This window comes from Sorex fumeus, unplaced genomic scaffold, assembly GCF_029834395.1.
Source record: "Sorex fumeus unplaced genomic scaffold, SorFum_2.1 ptg000010l, whole genome shotgun sequence".
Classification (NCBI taxonomy): domain Eukaryota; kingdom Metazoa; phylum Chordata; class Mammalia; order Eulipotyphla; family Soricidae; genus Sorex; species Sorex fumeus.
The window spans coordinates 775,378-792,290 of record NW_026606067.1 but is presented as its reverse complement, the minus strand read 5'-3'; the positions used below and the strand labels follow the sequence as shown (position 1 = coordinate 792,290).

Below are 16,913 nucleotides of genomic sequence, written 5' to 3'. Positions count from 1 at the left end.
ACCCCACCCGACCGCTCCGTGACCTGGGGGCGTGCCTGGTCCTGAGCCCTGCAGTGGCTGTGTGCCACCCCACATTTTTTCCAAGGTGCTCATTCTCCCTCTTTGGGGGGAAAAAAAGAGATCTGAAGTTTGTCTCTGCTCGTTTTTCCTTTTCACTGTTTCCCCCCTTCATACTGACTCATATTCCTGCTGCTTCATTCCCGAGCAAGTTTAACTCCACTAACTTTCCATTCTCATCCTTCTCACCCGTGCAGGTACCACAGAACTTTTCTGTGATACCTGGAGGCCTTTTTTTTGTAGTCAAAAGGCCTACAAATGGATTGTGTGTCTTCATCTATGGACTCCCATTCATATATCATTCTCCTCTTCCTAAAGAGCTGCTGGCCTCAGTTGCAGGTTCCACGTGAAACCCCTTAGGAAGAACAAGTAACAGTAGGCAGAGCTGTAATGAAAGTCCAGTGCCGAGCAGTTTGGTGTCCATTCAGGCCATGAGGGAGTTTGGAAAATACCTGTGCACTGGCTATTCTGTTCTCTCTGCAATGCTGACAGATAATTGGGGTCGGACTGCTCAGTTCAGCCAGTTCCATGACTGTTGGACATTTATGATATCTCCAGCTTGGGTACACGGCTGTGATTTCCAGAGCATGAGTCTGTCAGCACCTTCCGCACATCCCAGTTCCTGAACTGGAACAAAGAGAATGTAACTAGTTGTGAACTTAGTGATGCAGATAACTGAATAGCAGGTCAAGACACCTGAGCCTGTCCTGGGTCCTGGAGCGTGCTTCTGGGCTGCAGGAGCCCCTGCCAGCAGCCACGCAGCCAGAAGTCCCAGTTGGCTTCTTATTGTGGTCGGTGGCACTTCAGCCTTCTATGCCATGCACGCCTCCTGCAGAAACCCATCAGAATCCTCTTCTTTTCTTTCTTCCCTCGTTTTGTTTTAGACACTCAAAGTAAATGAGGTGAGAGAAGGACCCAGAAAGAAATCAAGTGGGAATGGGAGGAAGGGTGTGAGGACTGAGACGAGAGGGTGCAGCTCGATTTGGGAGGTCACGGCTGGATCTTGGAGGTCAGTTCCAGCTGCAGTGAGGAAGAGGAGGAGGAGGAGGAAGAGGAAGGGTCCCTGAGGCTGTGGCTCAGCCATGTTAATTGAGTTCAGAAAGCTCAAGCCACGGGATGGGCTGTCGGAAAAGCAATTCAGATGCGCTTTCTGGGAGTCTGGTGGCTCTGTTCGTACAGCTGGCCTTCAGCACAGCCAGGCCTCAGCCAGGAGTGGCCGCAGCTCTCCCCCTCCCCAGCCATCCGCTTCCCCTCGCTCCCCCCCCCCCAACTCCTGCCTTTCTCATTTTCTTTCTTGCATGCAACTAAAAAAAAAAACAAAAAACAAAAGTCATGTGATTTCTCTGCCCTCCTTTTATCTCCTCCGGTGTGTCTGTCTCTCTCGTCTCGTCTGTCTGTGTCCTCCATGTCTCACTCTCTACAGAACCTCCACCAGCTCAAACAGATTCAAACCCTGAAGCAGATGAACGAGCAGCTGCAGGCTGAGAACAGGGCCCTGACCCGAGTTGTGGCCAGACTCATGGCGTCCATCGAGTCTTCGGAAAACCAGGAGCTCTAGCCCTTGCCCCTCTTCTCCACCTCACTTCCCTCCTCCGCCACTCCAGGCACGTTCACTCTTCTCGCGGGGCCTTGACCGCGCTGTGCGCGGCCCCCCACCCCCAGCAGAACCAGCGTAGGCAGGTTCCTGGGAAGGTTGGTCAGCCGGCACTGCAGGAGCAGGGTTAGGGCCTGGCCGGGGAGGCTGTGGGGAGCCCTGGCCTGACTGTCAGTTTGGGGGCTCACCACCTCACTCCCTCTCCGAGGAACTGTCTGGATCTGCCCGCTGGGCTCCACCCCCGTGTGTGCTCACTCATCCTTTGGCAGGGCCGCTGCCAACCCGAGACCACCCTTAGCAGCTGTCCAACTGCAAGCAGGTTCCCCGGAACCCCGCATCGGGGCTGGTCATGGATTCCAAGCTAGGGATAAGCAGGGGCGAGGCCGTCAGGGTGAGAAACACGCGGAAAGGCTAGTAACAAGAGAGTGGCTGGACCCCCTTGATGAAGCAGGGATCCGAGGTGAGACCCGGGCAGTCGCCTTATCCCACACTCCCCTGTGCATTCTTCTGGTGAAGCCGGGTTCAGAGCCATGACCCTTTAGATCCCGGGCAGAGCTAACTTCCTAGACCAGCCGGTATGTGGGAGAGGGAAGACTGGAACCAGACGTTTAAGCCTTGCGCCGAACCAGCGTCCATCCCGACATTAGAGTTGGACACCTGGTCTCCACCTCCTTTCGCAGCCCTCGGAGGCTTCCATGGCTCGCCTCCCTGTCTCTAGCTCCTCCGCTCTGCACCCGCCTCCCCCGCCCTCCACAGCCCGGGCCCTGTGAGGCGAAGCCTGGCCCTGCCAGTGAGACCCTCTCTCCCCCCAGGCCTGCCTCCCGGGGCCAGTTTGCCATGGAGATGGCGGGCAGAGGGGAGCAGAGAGCCAGACTTTGTTTCCAACTGAGAACCGAACAGGAAAGAAAAAAGTGTGTGATCGCCGAGCATTTCCCTGACGCCTTGTTTTCCCACCCAAGAGATGGCGAGGGGTCACCCGCCACTTAGCAGCTTAACTCTCTGAAGCGGATTTTTCATTGTCAGCAGTAATCTAATTAGTCCAGATGAAGGCCTGTTCTCTCTAGCTGACTGTTTGCTTGCGCCTTCAGGGTCGGTAGCTGGTGGCTAACACCAGATCTGAAGCACCCAAAGTCCAAGACAGGCCGAGCTCACATCCCGCCGCCCTCACGAGCAGAGAACAGTGAGGGCAGTGCCGCCGTGGCCTGGCGCGGGCTCTTACCCTGCGGCTGAGTCTTCCTCCAGACTCGGTGCTTGAACCTCAGCTGCAAGGTTCCTGGAAGACTTAACATGGGGCGAGCCAGAGAGCCCCCAAAGATACCCGAGTTATTTCCCGCTCCCTCTCAAAGCACAGTAAAGCAGAGTGAGGCTCGGTCAGTAACCTCCTGACACAATTAGGGGCCAGTACTTAGAGGCGCTTTCTCATCCCCCAGGATCGTCATTTTAGGTATGGAGATTTCCAGTCACAGTGGAAGTCGTTTGCTCTCAGTGAGAGGAAGTGGTGCCACCAGAATTCACAGAATTCAGACCGAATGGGTCAGGTTTCAGCACCCCAGCCCTTCCCCACCGTGTGTGGCCTGGGGCTCCAGCCATTCAGTAGGCCACAGTCACGGTCACGGTCCTCCCGTTGTTCGTCCATTTTGCTCGAGCGGATCCAGTAACGTCTCCATTGGAGACTTTGTTGTTACTGTGTTTGGCATATCGAATACATCACGGGGAGCTTACGAGGCTCTGCCGTGCAGGCGAGATACTTTTGGTAGCTTGTCGGGCTATCTGAGAGGGGCGGAGGAATCAAACTCGGGTCGGCCATGTTGGCTGTGTGCAAGGCAAACGCCCTACTGCTGTGCTATCGCTCCAGCCCCTTCGATAGGCATGTGGTCGAAACAGTACCAGAAGCCTCCATGGGATGGACGACAGCAGGCCGCTGCCTCCATGCCCTGGCTGCTCGTGGGAGGCCAGAGTCCACGGAATCCTTTCCCTGCCAGAAGCCTGGCTGGCCTCCGCGAGGGGAGCCCTTGCAGGCCAGTGTAAGCCTCCAGTACAGCCCATGAACCACACGGAAAGTTTGGGGGCAGGGGTGGTAGGGAAGGGTCACTCTACAGAAGGATGCTTCATGACATGCAAAAAGTCAAGTCTCAGAGTCAGATTTCAGGTCCAGAATGCAAGTTTTATTGGCATTGGCCCATGCTTAGTTGTTTGCCTGTTACAGCGTGTGTGATGTGCAGGAGGAGGCCTGCAGGCTTGCAGCAGACACCCGAGGGCTTGCACACCCCAAGATACTGACTGGCCTTGTCCAAGGGGGAAAGGAAAACAACAGGGCCCTACTGGAGGGAAGGATGAGATAATTAAGCCAAACAGTGTGGTCAGGAGAATGTGCCCTGCTGGCTTGTTTTTGTTTGTACTTTTGGCTTTTAATGACCCCCTGGAGAAGCATCTGTCCTCTGTCTGTACCTCAAGCCACTGACCAACAGTCTCTAAGCAGGAAGCTCCTTCCCACTTCCCAAGCCTCCCAACCCCCACAGTTCCTTTGGAGTCGCTGGCAGCCTCTCCCCAGCCTTCTCCTGCTCCAGGGGGATGCTGCAGCACGTTCCTCATCGAAGGCAAAAGCAATAGTTGAGAAAGGCCTTATCGTATCTACCCAGTACCTGAACACCACATGCTCCACGGGATATTTAAAACTCAGTCCAGCTGAGGTCCAGAGAGCTGGAATGATAAAGCTTTGTTCAGCCCCAGACTTGTAGTATGTCCACAGATGTTCTTGTTTAATCATTTTTATTCGGGCGAATATCAGATAACAGTGCTCATTTCCTCCTCTCTCTTGTGAGAGTCAAGTTTATGAGTCTGTCTTTGCCCGCCTTGATTTCTGCATTCCATTTCTTGTTCTCTTTGACACTCCCTTAAGATGTCAACTTGTAGCATGTTGCAGCTGGAGAATGCCCTTGTCCAATGTTTTTTTTACGAATTTAGTTTTTAATGTGGAAATAAATCATCAAGGCTCAATGAGTTGTTTGTCTTTTTTTTTTTTTAAGGCAGCTAAGTTCTGACTTGATGAGCTGCTAGCAGTGAAATGCAGTCCATTGCCTTATATAGCTTCCTCCTTGCCTGTGGAATCCTGTTTTGGAATATGCCAGATCTCCCTGGTCCCCAGGCTGCAGGCTTCAGAGAGCTGAGCAGAGAGCGGGGGAGCAGCGTGAAACCCTCTTGAGTGGGTTTTCTTACCATCTTGAGATGAGTTTCTGAGCACTCCAGTCTGGTTACCAGGCCCACAGAGGTCCAAGAGGCCCAGGTCAAAGAACTAAAATGATGTTTTTGCATTTTCTGAGCAAAACCCTTCCAAATGTCTGTAGGTCGCTTATGTGCCCTCACTCGTTTAAGGGGAGCATCTAACAGGAGGAGGACTCTACGCACAGAGTGTGCCAGCACTCCTTTGACCTCCTGGGAGCCTCCCAGAGCCCCTACTTTACGAAGGCGTGGGGTGGGGGATGTCATTCTTCCTTGACTGCAGAACGAAAACCAGTGCTTGCTGCAAAGCAATTTGAGCAACATGCTACGAGTCATTTAGGGCAATGGCAGTGCCGAGGTTACAGATCATTAGACTTCCGGTGTTTCATTCCCACCTTCATGCCGCCTTTGTGCTGAAAGGATGATTTTTGGGTTCAGGTGTATGTGGATTCTGTGGTCAGCCTTGCCAGTTACTAGCCAGGGCCTTTGGTCTTGCTAGGAAGCTCTCTGGGGGCTCATTTCTAGACATAGGATAACCCCCGAGCATGGACGCGTAAAGTGCTCCTGGGAGTCGGGTGCCGAGGCACAAGTAAGACTTCCTTGTTGTTTCAGCACACGTTTCTTCCTGGAGTGCCTCCAGAAGAGCCAGACAGGGGAGAAATCTGTCCTTTACCATATAGATTCATTCTCTGAGTGGCCGTGGTAGAGCCAGAGCTAGGACTAAACATAGTAGTGACCTCAGAGTTCCAGACTGTCCTTCACTGGGGACATCACCTGCCCATGGGCATCACGTAGGTTTGAGTGACTGACCCATCAAAGGAATCTGCATGGGACCAAGGTAGGTGCGTGGAACGGGGGTAGGCACCTTCTTGCTGGAGGACACTTACCCTCAAATCTCAGTCTCTGCCATGAGCAGGTCCCACATGAACTGTCCCCTCTCAGCATCCCACTAGGCTGTTTCAGTCACACACAGGCTGAAGGGCCTGCTCACGTGAAGACTTGAGTACCCAGGAGGGGCTGTGGAACTCCATTTTTATTGAGCAACAGTAACAACAAAGTCTCCAATGGAGACGTTACTGGGCCCGCTCGAGCAAATCGACGATCAACGGGAGGGCCTTTATCTTTTACCTTATGTGCGGTAGCCCAACAGGTCAAAACTCATCCGACTGACATCTGCCCCCCGCCCGCATCCAAAGCCTCTTGCTCCTGGAATCAGCCCCTGAAGGTTTAGAGAAAGCCCCTGGCCTCCGAGAACCTCCCGTAGGGAGAAGAGCCTGTGAATCCAGAAGCCCCTTTGGACCTGACTTGAATGGGTAGAGCATGTCCATCAGCATCACAGAGGCCACCCAGAGAGGGACCCCATGCCGTCTTGTGTGACCAGTGGACCCCATCCCGGCCCTCTTCTGCCTCCTGTTTGCCCGAGTGTGGAGCCATTCCCTCGCTGACGCCCCTCCTCCCTTCAGGGGTCTCTTCCATGTGTCTGCCTCTGGCTCCCTTCCCAGAGTTTCTCGGCTGGCAGTGGGTTCAGTGGGCAGGACCCGTTGCCCACAGGTACCACTAGAGTGGAAGGCTAGACAGCGAGGGGCTTGGAGCCCCGTCAGCCAGCCCCCCAGCTCAGTGTACCTGTTCCCAAGGTAGAGGGACACAAGGTGGCCTGGTGTCCACATGCCCAGCTAAGTCCAGGGGGCGATCGGAGGGCTCTGTGCACCCCAGGAGAAGGAGTGCATGGCGGAAGCCCTATCAAGAGACTCCACCCACTGGCCTGGCCAGTCAGGGAGCAGGGACGGGGTCACCCCAGATTCTGACATGCCGTTCCCTCGTCCCCCTGCAGGTATTAACAGAACTGAAGTCTGACAACCAGAGGCTGAAAGACGAAAATGGTGCCCTCATTCGAGTCATCAGCAAACTCTCCAAATAGACTGGCCCCCGGATTTCCGGGGGAAGAGCAGCCACCGCTCCCCACCCGCCTCTTCCAGCCATTGCCTTCCACCAAACGAAGTGAATGTGTTGGTGGAAGGACTGTCCTCTCCGCCCCCCAGTCACCTCTTCTGCTCTGTACATTCTCCTCTGCACTCCCCGTGCCCTGCTTCTCTGCCACCCCACCCGCGTGTGATGACAGCTGTCACTGAAGAGTGTGATCCTTTGAGCCATTTGAGCCCTCTGGAGAAGGCCTGCAGGAGCGCGCCGGGGCCAGCGGGGGCCTCCCGGTTCCTGCTGCTCAGCTCGTCGTCTGTGCTGGACTCGGCCCAAACCAGTCCCCCCACTGCCTTTTGCACTGACCCGGGTCTCCGATGCAGAGGAGTCTGGCGGCCAGTGCAGGGGCCTGTCTGGAAGCCGAGAGAAAGAGCAGAGACTGCGGGCCTCATCTCGGGGCGCCCCTGGCCCGTGTTGCTAGCCGATGCCAAGGGGACCGTGACTGCCGCGAGGGCCTCTGCCTCTCGTCACCTCTCAGGAACTGACCTCTCTCCAACTGCTGGTGGCGAGATCTGTTTGCTCAGCAACCCAGGAACACCCACTGACGAGTCTTAACACCTCTGCTCCCTTCCTCCCTCGCCCATCCCCAGGGCTCAGGCGATCCGGGCGTCCTTCGTTCCTTCCTTTCCTGTGCTGGCGCTCCTCTGAAAAGCCAGGCCCAGACTGTGGCCGAAGGTTTCTCTCTCCCACTCTTCTCCCGATTCCTCTTCCCCCTGCCCCACCTCTCCCCTCCACCCCCGCAAACTGGTTTTCTGGATGAGGAAGTCCAGGCTCTGCCGGCCCCTTTGACCTCTTCTTCCTCACTCCGCTCAGAGGGAGGATGTCATTGCAGGGGGGACCACAGTGGGGCTGAGGGGACAGGAATGGATGAAAAGGCATGAATGGTGCGAGCAGAGTGACGAAGGGCCTTGGCAGCTGTGTGTCAAGGCGCTGGGAGGTGCTGTGGACATGATGAGCTCAGCTGTTCCCGGTGGTTAGGTTTTAGGGAGAGACCTTAGTTTTCTTGGAAACGAGGGGCCGGAGTGATAGTACAGCGGGTAGAGCATTTGCCTTGCACACAGCCGACCTGGGTTCAATCCCAAATGGTCTCTTGAGCACCACCAGGAGTGATCCCAGAGTGCAGTGCCAGGAGTAACCCCTGAGCATTACTGGGTGTGACCCAAAAAGCAAAAAAAGAAAAGAAAAACGAACAGGAGAAATGACTTCTTCATAAGGGATTTGAAGGGATGGAATATTTTCAAACCATTCAGAAAAGTCCCAGAACCTTGGAGTTGCACAGGTGAAAGGTCATCTGGTCCAGCTTTTCACTGTGGGTCACAGCAGATCCCTCCTCCCCCCATCCACCACCTGCCACAACTTCTGAGCCCTGGTCAGGTGCTGTCAGCAGTTATTCCTCAAAGGTTGGTCAACTCCAGTAACCAGAAAAGCTTTCCTAGGATGAGCAGAGGGCTTCCTAGTACTTCTGGAAAAAAATCTAGGTACAGTTTTAAATTACAGGGCTGGAAACCTTTGATCTGCCAGGGGCCATTTGGATATTTATAACACCGGCCTTCAAATACAGGCCATGGGCAGCTAACGAGAAGCATCCATATCCGTCCCGTCATGCACCACGGGCAGACCACAGGATTTCATGGCCTTACACGGCCCACCGGCCAGATGTCCCCAGCCCTGCTTCATGGTGACAACTTTGGACAAGTGTTGCTGGTGAGACCCCCTTAATCTTCTGGCTGATGTTCCCAGGTTCTTTAGCCATCCCTTCCATGGAAAGCGCTCGTGCCTGGCTACGCCCGTTGTCCTTGAGCCAAAACAGTCTTTTAAAGATGCCGACACCTGAGCAGATGACTCTGTTAGTCCAGCACAAAGGAATCAAACCATAAGTGCTTGACCGTGCTCTCACAGTGATACTTAAAGTATTTTCTCTTTATTGGAGTCTTACCCCTTGTTTGGCGCATGTGAGTGTGAAGGTCACTTGACTCATCTTTCTGGAGTTGCAGTGCTTCGAGCGGTCGATTCTCCTAACTTAAATCTACCTCTATCCAGTTTGTCTCCGTGGCAGGAAAACTGCCCTGTGAGTGCACAGTCTTCTGAAATCTCCCGTACCCTGGAGGCCAGCAGGGTCACAGCAGATCTCCCCCCCCCCCCCCCCCATCCACCATCTGCCACAACTTCTGAGCCCAGGTCAGGTGCTGTCAGCAGTTATTCCTCAAAGGTTGGTCAACTCCAGTAACCAGAAAGGCTTTCCTAGTAGTATGAGCAGAGGGCTGCCTGGTACTTCTTGCAAAAGTCCCCGTGCCCCGGGGGCAGCTGTTTTCCAGGAGGGGCTCCAGCGAAGCATCTTGTGTTCCCGTGAGCACACTGCCAGCCAGTTCTCAAGGATCCTAGGCTTGTCTCTTCCACTGTTGGGCTCCTTATTCTCTGGGGTCCACGAGGTGGTCTCCTGACTCATCTCAGAAGTGGGTGGTTGCTGCCTCTTTCTCAGAAAAAGAGAATTTGATTATTAGGAGACGTCTTGAGCCCCTTCCATCTTGACCAGGAGGTGGGGCACCAAGAGCCCCTCACATCTGTCTGGTGCCTGTGAAAAGGGGGGACGAGTCCCAGAATTCTTGGCCAGCCTGTCCTCCCCTGCAGCGTCTTCCCCTCATGGTGCAGCTCTCTCCTGCGAGAGGGTTGTCCTCTTGATGGAATGTCTCTGTGCTTTTCAGTCCCGGGGAACTCACGGGCATACGAACTAGTTCATTGTATTGGACAGTCTGGCTTCTGGCCCTTCTCTTCACCTGTCCTGACCATGACCTGGAAGCCACTGCACTTAGGGTGCTGGGTGATCCGCCTGCCCAATTCTGTGCTACTTGGTCAGGCATGTGTCATCACACCTGCAAGCCCCCAGTCCTCGGGAGCTGGCAGGGTAACACAGGGGGCACCCCAGAGCCCAAGCCCAGGTGTGTGCAGCCCAGGTGTGTGACTTGCAGGTCTTCCCATGAAGTATCAAAAGAGGAAGGAGAGGCAGAGCTTGCCACGCTCTACTTCCATTGCTGTTCCTGTCAGGCCGCAGCCTCTGCGAGTAATGAGGCGGTCTCTCTAGCCCTCCTCCGGCCAGTTGGCCAGTTCAGCCTGCTTGGCTCATAAGGGCTACTGATTCTTTCCCAGCAAATTCTAAGGTACAGTGACCCCTTGCCCCACTGAGGTCTTCAGAGCAGCTGGGCTGTGCGATGATGAGGGCGTTGCCCGGGTGTGTTGAGTGCGGTCTCGCCGCTCCCTGGATAGGCCAATCTACCTCTGTCCCACCTCGGGGTGTGTGTGCACACGTTCCTGCTTCCTCGCCCATCTCCCAGCGCGTGGGGAGAAGCTTGGGTGGTTTCGTGGGGCCACTGTCAGGGTGGCTTCTGGGGTCATTGAAGTCATCCCCCACCCCTGGCCCAAACCCTTCCCTTGTCCTAAGTGAAACATGTGCTTCTCTTCAACAGTTCCACTCTGGAAGCTAAGAATGCTCGGCCCCAGCCCCCTCCCCTGCCCCCCATCTATTCTGATACAAAATAGATGGGAACTGCTGACCCTCTGCTGGGGGCTGATCCTCAAAGTCCTGCCCTGAGTGGGGTCTCTGGGTGAGGTCTCTTGCCCCATGTGGCAAGCCTGACATTGTTTCCCCTCCGTGAAAGGCAGGAGCAGGAGAGCAGATGAGGCCTGGAGAAAAGCCAAGGTGTTTCCATTTATTTCACTTCAAAGGGGGAAAGCCCAAGAGCTCAACCCCTCAGCTTATGGGAAGGGGTTTTCCCCCCTTCCCCTCCGCCCCCACCCCACCCGCTGTGACACTAACCAGGTCCTCCCAGACAGAACCAGGAGCCCATCGATGCCAGCATACACCTAATGCGGTCACAGGTCATCTGGGCCCAAATCTCGGCCCAGTCATGATCACAGCTCCTGGTCCCCAGGCTGGTTTTGAAGGCTGAAGGAGGAGAAGTCCTGTTAGGTCAGAACATCTGGGGTCCAGGCCGGTGCCCTGGTCAGCCTAATGATCAGGGACAGTTTCCTGCCCCAGCAGAGAATGAGGTTGAATTGGATGGTCTTTCGGATCCCTTCAGACTGAAGTGGATTACTCCTAGGAAGGTCAGAGCGCTTCTTAAACTCAGAGTTTTGCTTTAGCTTTAGACTTCCTTGTTTTCTTCTGGATTCCAGCTGTTTATCGTCAGCACGTCGAGGTTGGCTTCTCATCGTTGTTGGAAAGAGACTTGAATATTGGCAGTAATTGAATGGTGGTGCAATTGCTTTCTCTCCTAATGGCTTGGTAAGAATATTAAAACCTGCAGAGGTGGAAATTGGAGCTCAGGGGGAAGTGGATAGAAGCAATTTGTTGCAGGCAGCCTTTGGACAAATTGTTTTAATAGGAAATAGAGCCGTGCTCCATAGATTTCTCCAGCTACCTTTCCTTGGCCTGCTCAGATGTCGTCTGTGTGGTTCTCCTCATCCCCAGTGGGCTGACAGCATTTGGCGTAGCATAGCCTGGCCCGGAGCCTTGAACTGTGCCCTCAGAGCAGCAAAGGGGATTGTCCTCCATACCAGCCTCTAGCTGCTGGCACGCTGGGCCTCCGGACTCTGAGGAGCGGGCAGTGCCCGTGCTATTCGGGGTGCCCTTCTTTTAGAGCAGGTCAGCCGTGGCGGCACGATGCGGGAGACTGGCATGCCACTTGCTGCAGAACAGCACTCAAGCCTCCAGGCCTGGGCAGAACCAGGCATGAGTGGAAGTGGGACAGCGGGACAGCAGAGGGCCTGAGAGTGAGGGGGTCTGTGTGCCGTGGAGGGAATGGAGAGGGGAGCCGGCCGCCCCTCAGCTTCCAGGAGCAGAGAGTCCATCTATTTCCCTAACGGGTATTATCAGTGCTCGGGAACAAGGGTCCCTCTCCGGGACAGCTATTGGTTGAGCTTGTGCTATGATTGGAAAACAGATCCTGTTGGCTGCAGCCTGGGAACTGTCCTTCCCACAGTTCTTTGAGGATGAGGCGCTTCTTCAGGGCAGGTTCTTAAGCAGCCTGCAGCTGCTCTCCAGCCTGCAGCACAGGGGTCAGGGTCAGAAGGGGGCCTGGGCAGGATCCGCATGAGGCCAGGAACCTGGGTGAAAGTCCCCCAGTCCCCTCCCCCCAGGGAGAGAAGCAAATAGGAAGTGAGTGTATGTCCGGACCCAACTGAGAACTGTTCTGTCTGACCTCAGAAGGGTTCTCTTGGGCCCGAGAGATAGAGCAGCGGGGAGGGCGTTGACCTGGCGTGCAGTTTGCCAACCCCGCCACCCCGTGTGGTCCCCTGAGCACCGCCAGGAGGGATTCCTGAGTGCAGAGTCAGCAGTGAGCCCTGAGCATCGCCAGGTGTGACCCAAAGCCAAAAAAGAAAAGGTGGTTCTCTTGGGGGGGTCATGCCTGCTTCTCACGCCCACACTCCAGCAGCAGGGGGAGGGAGGGTCAAACGGAGCCTGCAGAGCCTCGATTAGGATTAGCCCCATGTATTCCTCGGATTCCTGTTTCCTGCTTTCCCCTTTCCTTCCCACCCCCCACCGCGTCCCCTGCCCCCCCCCCCCCCCAAACTCCCTGAGCTCTCTCCACTCCATCTGTTTATCATTTTGGACCATAGGCCTGCCAGAGTGATATTTGCTGTTCTTTCTCCTCCGAACTTTTCTCTGCCATTTCCATAAACTTTTCCTTGGGTGGCCCCTGAAGGTGACATCAGGCTGCTCTGATGTCCTTCCAACATCAACAGGCTGGTCACCCTCGCCTCCCTCTCGCCCGCCCTCCACAGCCCTTGTTCCTTGCCTTTCTCACATGGAGCTGATGGGGAAGAGGATGTCCACACGTCAGTCGGACTCCAGGAGGAAACCCAGAAGCGCCAGCGCCCGCCCCAGTTCCATCCCAGTGCTCCCTGCTGTGTTGACCAGCCCCTGGGGAAGAGGGTGAACGGCCAGGAGGCCCCGAAGCCCAGGGCAGTGCCCTGCTGTGTGTGCGGGGCCTGTGTCTCAGATTCTCCTGCTCGGTGTGGGTGTTTCTGGCTGCAGGGAGCCTCAGGGAGCCTTGGTCCTCAGACCCAGCACTCCCGCACCAGGGCCTCTCTCACTTCCGCTTGCTTCCACTCCCACCTGCAGGGCCTTCGGAGAGATGGGGGCGGGGGGGGCGGGGGTCCAGGCAAAGGGTCTGAAGCACAGGAGAGGGGCAGGGCAGGGTAGGGCCGTGGTGGGAATCTGCGGCAATCGCTCAAGCCCCTTCTCCAGCCTGTATCCTGCTGCCCACGGCCTTTTCCAGGCTGGGCCTGGCCCCGGACGACTGGCACCCCCGGGGAATGAGGAAGCAGTTGCATCCCAGCTCTGCTCATCAACACCACTGCATCAGCACCACTGCAGTGTCCAGCCTCTCTGGGTTCCAGAATGGCACCCTGGGAGCACCTCACTTTCCCCCTCCACCCCCCGCCCCCCCCCCCACCCTCCCGCCAGCACTGTTATGGCACCAGAGGTAAACTTTTCAGCAGAGTTGTGGGATTAACTTCAGTTCATTGTAAATACACCTGGGGCCGGGCGGGGGCTGGGGAGGGAGAGCCAGATCTGCTTTGTGACCTGAATGTATTTTTATGCAATTTTGAGTGGCCTTTCAACCCTGAGATGAATGACTTCGTTTTCCTGGTTGTTGTTATATAGTATTATTAAGCAGTCTGTGTTTGAAAGTTTGGGAATAATAATATTCACATCTATATGATGCCTGGAGACACAACAGTATTTATAAATGAGTAAATAAAACTGTGTTTTAACTTTGTGACTGGCCAGCCTGCTGTTTAGGAAACAGGTTTGCCGCAGTCGGCCCAGCGTCATGGCCTTGTCTCCTGTGTCTGAGGACAAGTAGGGCGAGGGAGCGCCTCCATTGGAGGTCTAAAAGGAACCCGAGGAGGGCTGGAGAGTACAGTGGGTAGGGCACTTGCCCTCATGTGGCCAACCCTGGTTCAGTCCCCGGCACCCCACATGACATGGTCCCCCTTCCCCCCACCAGGAGTGATTCCCTGAGTGATCCCTGAGTCCCACTGAGTGTGGCCCAAAAATCAAAAAGTAAAAAAAAAAAATTAGTGGAGCCACAAAAAATAGGTTGCCAAAGCCCAAGAGCATGGCTGCCCTGCGTCGGTCGGAACAGCGGCTGTGTGAGTGTGTCCAGACCCTGGGAAGATCTCCCTGTGTCCTGCTTCCAGGGCAAGCGGGGGCCGCACACGTTTTGGGGAGGGGGCAGTCACGGGCAAGCTGACGACAGAGCCGCGGTACCTGGGTCTGGCCCTGCCCAGCCAGGATTCAGGGCTGGTTCTGCATCCAGAAGAACCGACCTCAGCACCCTCACGGCCAGTGCTGCTGGCCAAGCAGATGTGCCCAGTCACCCGCTTGGCCCTGAGCACAGGAGAGTGGGGGCGGGGGGATTCTTCTCCCCTGCCGTCAGCCCGAAGTACACAGGTGTGATGTCATGAGCGAAGAGTTTGGGCCTGTCCTGGATGCTGGCCAAGGAGCGTGACTGATGGCAGGGCTCCCGGCCTCCAAGGGCATTGTCTGCGTCCCCTGGGCCACACAGAGACCAACTGTCACCCGGTGACAGCCAGAAGTCCCCGTGGCACACAGGCCCCCTGCCCCTCGCCCTGGGGCCAGGGGCCTGTCAGGGCTGCAGGAGTCTGGCTCTGCCTGCACTTCCCCCGCCCAGTGCTGGGATGGCCAGGAAGGACAAATGGACACTCAGCGGCGGACCAGAGCTCCCACACACACCCTCCCCACCCGCAGACAGGCCCAGGCCCCACTCGCCAGACAGACAAGGCCGCCCTCCTGACCACTTCTGGGCAAGGTGGCTGGTCAGCATGGAAGGGGCAGCTTCGGGGACGGGCAGGGCTGCTCCCCACAACCCGGATCTTTCCTTCACTCGCTGGTCTTCTGTTCAGGAGTCAGCTGAAGCAATGGGACACAGTGGACCCGGGTGACACTTCCCCTCTGCGTCCCTGTCACCAGGCTCAGACCACATGGAGGGCCAGTCTCACAGGGACATTCCCGGCCCCATTGTCCACCTCCCTGCGGAAAAGCAAGCGAAGCATGCTGGGCTCGAGGCCGGAGGTCCAGTCGCCCTGCCCAGCACCCGCCCCCCCCCCCTCCCAGGGCCCCGCAAGAACAACCAAGACACCCCCCACCCCCAGTTTTCTTTCAGCTCAGTTTCTTTAATAAGGAGACGCAGCTCATTACAAAATAACAATTTGACAAGAGATCAGACAAGAACAACAGAGTCCACAGGAGGGGGTGGAGAGCATTGCCAAGCGGGGATGGGCAGGGGAGGGTTATACGTGGTCCTTCCTGTGAAGACAGAGCGGGGGACTCAGGGGAGGCGCAGTGCACTCCAGGGTCTGCCCGGCATCTGGTTCGGAAGGGTCAGACCGAGGATTTCAGGAAGCAGCAAATCAAGCCCTTGGATGGTGGGGCTGGGGCAGAAGCCGGCTGCTTGGCAGAGGGTGTTGGGAGGGCAGAGGCAGCGGGTGGAGACTCTGGCCCGGCCCACGTTCGGGGCTCACAGGCCCACCTCGGCCCTCCCAGCCTCGATTTCTGTCTCTGCTGCAGGTGTGCTGAGGGAAAGCCAAGGAGGGGCGTGTCCCCCTGCACTAAATCAACACCCTGGCACCGCGTGCCCCAGCCTTACCGACAGGCCCCCACTCTGCGGGGGACAGGCCTGAGCCTCTCATGAAGCCGCGGGCAGGGCTGGGGGCTTGCGGGCTCCAGGTCTCTCTGGATCAACCACGCCTTAGGGCCGTGGGAGCCCCCAGACCCCGCTCCCCACTCTCACCTGGCTTGCGCTGAGGGTCCTCGCAGTGTGGCCTGACACCCCTCCCTGGTGAGACCTGGCACCTCCAGCCACCCTGCTCTAGGTGCGAATGCGGGAAGCTATCAGGCTTCTGGAGGGAGCGAGTGGGAACCCCAAGACCTCACAGTGGGGGGTTGGTTCTGTGAACCCCTGGTGGCCAGAGGGAACCTGGCCAGGCTGAGCCGCTGACCCGGCTGCTCCTGAAAACCCCGGTTGCCTCCACAGCGCCCCCAGGAGAGGGGTCCAGAGTGAGGGGCACACGGGGGGAGGGGGGGGACAGGGAGGGAGCCACCACCGACCCCCATGGGAGCCATCCAAGCGCCAGGCCCCCTCCATCCTCGACACAGGAGATGAAGGAGCAGGAGGGAGACCAGTGAACCCTTGACAAGGGTTCGTGGGGAGCCAGTCAGAGGGACATGGGGGGCTCCTGGGAGGAGCCGTCTCCAGCAGGAGGCCCCCTTATGGCTTTTCAGTTAATTCAAACAATGGGAGGAAGGAGCTCACACAAACGTACACACACATGCACACATATGCACACGTGTGCGTCCACACATGCACACGCACACACATGCATGCACACATGAACACATATGCACACTTTTGTGTTCACATACGTGCATGCACACGTGTGTCCACACATGTGCACGCACATGCATACACACATACATGCTCACATATATGTGCACACACATGTACACATGCATGCAGACGTGCACACTGTACATCCGTACATGTGCCCACACGTGCATTCACACATGGATGCACACACATGTTCATGTGTGTTCACGCATTGCACACACGCATACACGCACACGGGGAACACAGAAGCTCCCGGGCACCGGACGCAGGCGGACACGGCCTGGGGTTGCTCTGCAGGCGGATGCTTAGCAGGCAGCAGGGACGGGCCAGCAGACACCAGCGTCCTGGGTCCCCCAGCCTCTCCCCTGGCCAGGCCGGGCCAGAGCAGGACGCTGCCAGCTTCAGCCTCACAGAGGGGCACCCGGGGTGGGGGTGGGGGCGAGACAGGGGTGGGGAGACAAAGACTTGACTGACACACATCAAACGAGCAGCCTCAACGAGTCGTGAGAGATGGACTGGGCTGGGCCATGCAGCTATTGACGGGAAGTCAAGGCATGCATCTCGCGTCAGAGGCCGGAGACGTGACCTTCGAAGAGCTAAACGCACATGGAGGGGGCAATGGGCTCAAATGGCTTCAGAAGGTTCTTGTTGCTTAA

At 56.6% G+C, this 16,913-nt stretch overlaps 1 protein-coding gene across 4 annotated transcripts in view; it reads left to right on the top strand.

Moving 5' to 3' along the window:
- PPP1R12B (protein phosphatase 1 regulatory subunit 12B) overlaps window positions 1-13,623 on the top strand; it is a 250,443-nt gene extending 236,820 nt beyond the window's left edge. For 2 of the 4 annotated variants that reach the window (XM_056110653.1, XM_056110654.1), the window contains one exon: window positions 6,702-13,623. In XM_056110653.1, the coding sequence (XP_055966628.1) occupies window positions 6,702-6,788 (87 nt within the window). In that variant the 3' untranslated portion in view covers window positions 6,789-13,623. Of the gene's footprint in view, window positions 1-1,480; window positions 1,680-6,701 lie in introns of those variants that run through there. The other 2 variants (XM_056110652.1, XM_056110651.1) reach the window with 1 other exon arrangement.
- Window positions 13,624-16,913: the final 3,290 nt, after the last annotated feature.